Source organism: Bicyclus anynana, chromosome 10 (assembly GCF_947172395.1).
Source record: "Bicyclus anynana chromosome 10, ilBicAnyn1.1, whole genome shotgun sequence".
Taxonomy (NCBI): Eukaryota; Metazoa; Arthropoda; class Insecta; order Lepidoptera; family Nymphalidae; genus Bicyclus; species Bicyclus anynana.
The window spans coordinates 17054510-17063259 of NC_069092.1; the positions used below are offsets into that span (position 1 = coordinate 17054510).

The 8750-nt window shown below is 36.9% G+C and overlaps 1 protein-coding gene across 3 annotated transcripts in view; it reads right to left on the bottom strand.

The window, feature by feature from the left end:
• LOC112046971 (cadherin-89D) overlaps positions 1 to 7131 on the bottom strand; it is a 44640-nt gene extending 37509 nt beyond the window's left edge. For 2 of the 3 annotated variants that reach the window (XM_052883797.1, XM_052883796.1), the window contains exons 1-2: positions 6938 to 7130; positions 1953 to 2114 (exon numbers count right to left, since the gene is read on the bottom strand). In XM_052883797.1, the coding sequence (XP_052739757.1) occupies positions 1953 to 2004 (52 nt within the window). In that variant the 5' untranslated portion in view covers positions 2005 to 2114; positions 6938 to 7130. Of the gene's footprint in view, positions 1 to 1952; positions 2115 to 6937 lie in introns of all 3 variants that reach the window. The other variant, XM_052883798.1, reaches the window with a different exon arrangement.
• Positions 7132 to 8750: the final 1619 nt, after the last annotated feature.

The window sequence follows — 8750 nt, forward strand, 5'->3', positions numbered from 1 at the left end:
TCTCGAAAAAATCCATCGTTGCTGCGACATCGCAAAACTGAATTACACACGGATAAAGTCGCAGGCGTCCGCTAGTACTTAATATAATTTGTAGTTTTTATTATTGTACTAATTAACCGAAAATATAAAACAAAGCATTACTCTTTTACATGCCTAGTTAATAAATTGACGAAAATTCATTAACCTTGACATTAAAAATTTTATTTTATTTTTTTTATTTATTTAAGTACATTTTTCAAGAAAGACTAAGTAAGTATGCAGACGATTTGTATTTTAATTCATAAAAAAAATATGTTTATTACAAAAAACATCAAAATAAATAAACCTCTAAAGTTTGGTAATGGGAAAAAATAAATGATAATAACATTACAACGTGTCATCACGATGTTCTCAGTATCAAGATCTAAACTACGCTAATCCCGCGAGTTCCCTCGCTTATCAGTCATCAGTCATCTGGTGACACAGTCTGGATGTGGAGCGAGACATGATCTCTATCTGATGTGAGACGTGTATGAGGTTGTGGCCTATGTAGGTTAATTTGTCTCATTCACCGCTGACGGGTCAGGGGTTTGGTCATGCAAAGGGCGAGAGTTTATTTGGCGGTTTCTTTTTACTTTGTATAGCCAATGCTTGGTAGCAATCATGCCTGATGGTAAGCGATGATGCAGCCTATTATGGAATACGCTTGCCTAGGTGCTTATTCATTCTTGAATCGAAGATTGAAGGTTGTAGCAAAAACGGAAGCTGGAGGGCACTCTATAAATTCACAGTGCGAATCAGGAACGAAATACGTTTCATAGGACATCAAAGGACATCAACTACGTATAGACACATATTACTGCGATGCCTGATGGCCATTTTATGATAAAATGGTGAAGGAGGTCGGTTGGTTAAATTGCATGCTCACCTGAAACCTCAATATTGGTCAATTTTTGAATGATGCTCTAACAAACAAACATACGTAAGTATAAAAATGTTAAGAGCCGCTATTTTGGATTCTATTTTAAATTATTTTATTTTATTCTAAAAATGTATTTTTGGATGTTTGTTACTCTTTAACGCCGCAACGATGGAACCAATTTGGCTGAAATTTGGAAATGGAAATAGATTTTACTCTGGATTAACTCACACTACTTTTTATGCCAGGAAATCCATGTTTCCCGAGGGATTTGTGTAAAACTAAATTCCAAGCGGACGAAGTCGTGGGCTTCAGCTAGTAACAAATAATAATTAAATGCTGTGCTAATAGTTCAATGGTTTAAGCTAGACTCTAATCTGAAAATTCCTAAAAAGACAGTTCAAAATACCGGACCGGATACAGAAAGAGCCACACATAAACAGGATATAGATACATTTCCTAGTAGATTGAACATTGAGATATCATCGCGGCAAATACAAGATCATTTTCATTGTTCAAAAGTGGGTATTCCAATTAAACGCATAGGTAATATCGTGAGACCGTGCAATTACGCGCGAAGCGTTATCTCTTAGACAAAGCACTGATAATCGCGCGAAAATCGCTTATTTTTCGCAAATAAGTTCCGCTAGGGAAAGTTGGAAAGCGAATTAACCTTGGGCCCTGACCACAGAAGCGCCATTTACTTATAACCACTACATTGTCAAGCGCGATGATACAAACCAGTTATTTATAGAGTATCAATTAATTGAACTATTTTTTAACTAGCGTAAAATAGGGATATATATGGGGTGATAATACATAACTTTAACACTTTAATAAGAGAGTATAAGCCGAATGTCTGCAGGTACTTTGAATAAAATGAAAAATAATTGAAATTCCCATACAAGACCACTGAAAAGTCGCGATATAAATGACAAGATATCTTGTGTTTTCAAAAGCGCCGCAACGAGCGAGAGAGCCGTTTTTATAATTTAATAGTATTTTTGTGTTAATATTAGTATTAAGTTAATAATCGAGAAAAAATATTGCTTACATATCGCCGTCCCAACAAAAGCACCAAACACAAGAATCACTTTCGCGTACATGGTCACAGTACATTAGATTTCAACGCGCGACACTCTCAGCTGCACACTATACGCGGTAGTGCCAGTAGTACTGCAGTCCGCTGTCGTTTCATATTTTTACTCTGTGGCACCTGAAACAAAATAAAGAGGATCTGAAACATTGTATACAATATATAAACTTATTTCTAAAATCCGTCAAAACCTTAAAAAAATCCTATACGAATATGAAAAGTCTCACTAACTTTCCATAGTATCGTTAGGGATACGACAAACAAATTATTATCAATTATAAGTAGCAGTGTTCCAAGGAAGGACCATTTCCGTAATGACAATCATTGAACATGATCGCATCAGTCAATGGACGCCCACTACAGGACATGTATGTTTTATAGGAACTTTCAAACACCACGATCCTGAGCCGCTTTCATCCAGCGACTCCAATGACTCGCTCAATGTCATAGGGGGTCAACCAACACAGTGGTTACCGGTCCGAGGTCTCCATTCCAACCCCAAAGTCCAACGGATTTTCAAACTATATGCTCAATGCACCCATTTCCACATTAGCTTTTCGACTCGTAGAATTATGTCGGTGATTGTGGTCTTTCCTCATATCTTATTCGACTCTGAGAAACTCTGAGCTTTGCACGAACAATCGCCCACTGAGCAAATCTGAGCCTACTTATGAGGACCGTGGTAAGCCACCACATCACGGAGACACCTCTTTGAATCGAACGATAATTGCTGCTACAGGTACATGAATCTTTACACTCATAACAGACAGAACAGGGCTGTAAAATATGGCCATTTTGCTCTTGTTTGTATCAAGGTCAAAGTTATTAAAGTTGATCATAAAAATGTTATCTCCTCAACTTCTTGTGACTTACATTACAACTTTATGATCATAAATGGTCACGCTACGAAGTGCACGCGACGGTACGACGCGTACCGTATAGATTGTACCATTGGACATGGTTTCCGGTACGGATAGTTATTTTTCTATAAATTTCCAGAAGTATAGTTTTTATTTAGTCACTGACATCGAATCGCGAAGCTGCAGTGGCAATAGGCACATAGTTCGCAGAGATGACCGACGAGTCGTAAGGTGCTAGAATGGAGACCCTGCACCAGAAAGCGTAGTGTTGGTCGACCCTACACTTGGTTGACTGATGACATCAAGCGGGTAACACAGAGCTACTGGATGCATGTGGCTCAAGGGTCAAGTTTGGAAATCCTTACAAGAGGGCTATCTCCAGCAGTGGAAGTCCATCGATTGATGATGATGACAGTGATATTTTTTTTTTATTCTTTACAAGTTAGCAATTGACTACAATCTCACCTGATGATAAGTGATGATGCAGTCTAAGATGGAAGCGGGCTAACTTGTTAGGAGGAGGATGAAAATCCATACCCCTTTCGGTTTTTACACGGCATCGTACCGGAACGCTAAATCGCTTGGCGGTACATCTTTGCCGGTAAGGTGGTAACTCGCCACGGCCGAAGCCTCTCACCAGCCAGACCTGGACAAATTAAGAAAATCTCAATTTGCCCAGCCGGGGATCGAACCCAGGACCTCCGTCTTGTAAATCCACCGCGCATACCACTGCGCCACGGAGGCCGTCAAAATGAATAATTTTTATTTAAATTAAATATTTAAATATAAATTTATTTAAATAAACTAAAATAAAGTAAATTTAAATTATAAATACTAAGCAAGCATTACACTCCCTATTGTTTACCAATTAAGGTTCCACCAGGCTGGTGCTATCAACCCTACGCATGACAAGATCATGGTATTATTTTAGCCAAGTTACCCACAGTTCTTCGGTCAGCTAACAGTAACACATGTATCAGTATGTCAGATATATATATTTTAATAAGCCTCCAACAAAGTGGACGCATAAGATATGAACGAGATATAAATCATGTCGGCTTAACGTATAACATTCTCTGCGGATCGAAATAATTAAGCACCCCAATGAACCGTGGCGGATAATCGTAACGGGAGTCGAACCCGTTACCCGTATCCCCCGCCGCTCCCGCCGCCCCCGCCCTACCCGCCGCCTCCCCCGGGCGACGTGCTAATGCGCCTTTGTTTTACAATCGCAACTTGTAAATGGCAAGAAATCGTTATTAATGTCTGGTTGGAAATGCATTATACTTTATTATTTCAGTTAGACAATTTTATTTATGGCAAATGAGGAGGCGCAGGAGCTTCTAAAGCATTACACACATTGGTATAATTATAAAGGGATGGTTACAAATTATACATTATTACCTTGAGCCAGCCAATGTGCAGTACAGCATGGTGGGCGTAAGAACCAAAACATCTCTAATAGGAGCAAGGAGGGCTGTACCTTGTAGTAGGAATGTGTTTATCTAAAACCTAGGCTTATGTTCGCAGCAATGCAATACAATGCTGAGGTGTTAAGTCATAATTAGAGCAGGTAAGGCGCGGGAGCTTAAGCTCTAAATGCTATAACGAAAATGGTCTAATATCTGTAGTGTGGTCGTTAAAATAGGCTGATTATGCTCAAACGGGATGGACAGACGACTTGGAAGTTGCAGGAAGTCATTGGCTGCAAGCGACTTATGAACGTAGTGTTTAAAAGAGGTTACCTCGTAGTCATCAGGTTTTATGTAGTGTAAGTTTTTTATTCTATCATAGCCTATAGATGCCAGTATCATAAGCACCATTTTAAATGACATAGCCACTTTATATTTTGCAAAAGAATTTAATTTTATATGCACTAGCGGAGCCGGCGACTTCATCCACCCTTAGACTTCTTTAATCCAGCTCAGTCGCAAAATTCGTTCTTAGGGGACGTTAACTAACTATTATAGATAAAACATCATCATCAACCTATATTCGGACACCTCAAAATCAAAATCAAAATCAAAAATCATTTATTTCAAGTAGGCTCAGTTTACAAGCACTTTTGACAAGTCAGTTGACTATTTGACTATTTTAAAGATTCTACCAACGGTTCGGAAGGCAGGTTCTGCTGAGAAGATACCGGCAAGAAACTCAACAGTTGCTCTTTTGAAAAAGTCATACAGTATTATAATTTACAATTGATAACAACTACTGTTTACATTTCTTATAGTTTTACTTCCTGTGTGAAGATGGAAGCTGATCCAGCGGCCTCCAATCCTCTCGGAATGAGAGGGGTTTAGGCCAATATTATAGTCCACCACGCTGGTCCAATGCGTTTTGGCAGACTTCACACCCGTAGATAATTAAGAAAATTCTCAGGTAAGGTTAAGATTTCCTCACGATGTCTTCACCGTTTGAGACACATAATAATTAATTTCTTAAAATGCACACAATTTAAAAGATAGAGGTGCATGCCCCGGACCTAATTCGAACATATGCCCTCCGGAATCAGAGAAAGAGATCATATTCACTGGGCTAATCGATAAAACATAGAGGTAATAATGTGGCAGAGGCAGTAGGATGCGTAACACCGTGTTACCTCGCAGTGAGTGCGCTACAGACGCGTAATGAGTAATTGCTAACTAAGGCGTAAATAATTGTTCGCTTTGCTAACGTGTCGATTTGTATCATCGTTACTGTTGCATTCTACTGGATGATGAAACAAGTAGGTGGTAGACCTGGTCTTTAGTGGAAAAGTATCTCTCATATCTAAACATAACCAGGCAGTTGTACTCTCGCTATAGGGATACGCTATAATGTTAAGTATAAGTATAATTTTAAGTATACCTACCTGTTAAGGACCTCATCAGATTGGTCAACCTATTTAGCCTCAAATCAAGATTATAATAAGTCCTGGATTAGGCTATAAAATGTTAACCAGAACCTGGTAGGTTCTGGTTGCCCCAAGAGCCCAAATGCTCTAAGAGGTAATAAGGAGGTTTTATTGGAAATGTCCCACAAAACCCTCCTTCTCCTTAAATAAGTCGGGTATGTCATTAACAGATTTCCATGTTGATACTAAAAAATGCAAAGTTAGCAATGCTGTGCGGAAGCTAAGCTTATTGGTAAACGTGATCGTAGCACTTCTCCAGATAATCTTGTAATCGTCTTAAAACTCATAAATCACTACAGTCGTTAGTTGAAGTAGGTCATCTCATACAGAACGATGTTGTCTCTACTAGAAACACATTTATCACAGTAAAGAAATGAGTCAATGGTAGTATTTGCGTACTAAAACATAAAAAATCATTGCGTTCAGAGAAAGTAGGTGCATCTGGTTATAAATAAAAACTACAACGTAATTATTACTACTTTCCCATGTCCGACAATTTAAAAAAAATACTACATTTTATTTGGCTTAATGCATAAATATTACTAAAAGAGTGATTTTAAAAATTATATAATGTTTCACTGCCCAGCAAATATAATTGTATTTTTTCTTACTTAAAATATACTCAAAACACGATTTGAAAAATAGGTGTCCCAAAAAATATTAAAATCAGTTTCAGAAGCTAAGTATAGGTACGTTTCGTAACTTGCGTATTACTAAAAAGAAATATTACAATAAGTATTATTTAAGATATATGTAGCTGTACTCGTGTTAATGTTTGAGAGATATTGACTGTATCTCAATAATATGTCACAATTATTTAAATAATATACCGAAAATAACATTTCATTTCGATTTAATTATTATAAATAACTAGCTGTTCCCTACGGTTTTACTTGCGTAAACTTATCGCATGCATAGCCTGATATTATATAGCCAGTAGCCCTATAGCCTTCCTTAATTATTAGGCTATACTACACTAAAATTGTTAATTCGAACCAGCAGTTTCTGAGATTAGCGCGGCAAACAAGTATTGGGTATAGAATTTAAACACCGGAGTTTTAGGATAATATTGTTAATAAATTATAAAAATCATTTTGTGGTTCAACCCTTTATATTTCAAAAGAAAACATCATTACTTTCACTCAAAAAAATAAATAATTTAACAACCAAAAAAAGAAAAATCTTACCCAAAATTTGTGAACAAAACAAATCCACACACACACAAGACACGCTCCACTAAATTTGACATCCGAGTTTCTCGTCAGAAAGCGTCAAATTCAAAATTGCGGAATTATAAAAGTTTTATAAATTCAAAATGCCCGCGCGTTAGTCGGACGGTTCGCGCTGCGACTGGAGTTTGTCGAACTCTGCGCCAGCGAGCGGCGCGTCTGATCCATTACTATGCGATTACTATAAAATTTGCATTATGCCTAGATTAAACTCAAAATAATATTACGTAAACAATCATTAGGTAATAATTTATTTATTGCATCTTTTCATTTATTTCGCATATCATGATTAACATGGATTTTACATTTTATATCGTTTTACAAAATTTTGTTTTAACGTGTTTTTTTATTTGATGATTCTTTTTTCAAATCTAGGTCAAGTCACTGCACTTAGTTTTTTGCACATATTATATTACCAATATGGTGCGGGGCTTTATTGGACTAGTCGGTTTTAAGTATTTTTTCCATTTCTCTGTTTACATATCAAAATTAATGACATCGACATTTTATTACTTTGCTTCATCATTATCAATCCATATTCGGCTCACTGCTGAGCTCAAGTCTCCTCTCAGAATGAGAGGGGTTAGGTCAATAGGCCACCAGGCTGGCCCAATGAGAATTGGCAGTCTTCACACACGCAGAAAATCAAGAAAAATCTCTGGTTTCCTCACGATGTTTTTCCTTTATCGTTTGAGACACGTGATGTTTAATTTCCTAAAATGCTGACAACTGAAGTGTTGGAGACGAGTATTGCGGACCGGATTTGAACCCACTCTCTCCGGAATCGGAGTATTTTGATTAACGTTCTTTAAAAATAATTACTGTTAAATAATTGGCAGCATGAGCAAATTTTAGACGATTTTTCATTTATAATTTATTTCATTATTCGGTTTATTTACAATTACTTATATTAACTTAAACAATTACATTGAACAAAATTATAAATCTATTTTTTATTATTCTATTATCATTATGAATATCTTTGAAAATAGATAGTGAAGTGTAAAGTGCATTAGTTTAATAAACATTAAAATACCTTCAAGGAATCATTACATTTATGTAGAAATGCCATCGAAATCATTAACGGTTTTTGTATCTACTTAAAATTGTTCATCTTCAAGAAAAGATAAGTAGACTTAATTAAACATTAACATTTAAGTAAGTTTAATATCCATATTACAAAATTAGCCGGATGAAATTAACAGTAGTTTGACCAAATGTTGGTTAAATGTCGGATTGCCAACGGGTCAACGTTGTTAACATTTTCGCAAGTGGGTCGTAAGTGTATAAAAGTTCTCCAAAACCACATGTCGTGAAGTGAAACAGAGCGCGATGTGTGCATGTATGTATGTATGTATGTATGTGTCGCTCGTGACGGAAACTTTCACACAAACACGTTTTGAGAAAGGTCATTGTAAAATGGAAATTATTCGATTGATCAGCGCGCTGTTTAGTGCTTTCGTGTTTGATTAAAGATATTCGCATAGGTGCAGAGGTTCGAAGTTTTGACTACCTCTCTGGCGCAGCTGGTAATGCTATGATTCTCAACAGAGAAATCGTGGATTCAAATCCAAGCTCGGGTCAATTTAGGATATATTTTATGAATTGGCTAAGGTCAGGTCCGGTGGTACATCATCCGTGGCTAGCTAACGTGGCCACTTAAACAGCAAAGAAATGATGCTTCGTAGAAACAGTCAGAGGTATGGGTAAAATAAATTTGTACTTCTTCCAAGTAAGCCCGATTCCATCTTTGACTGCATCGTCGCTTAAC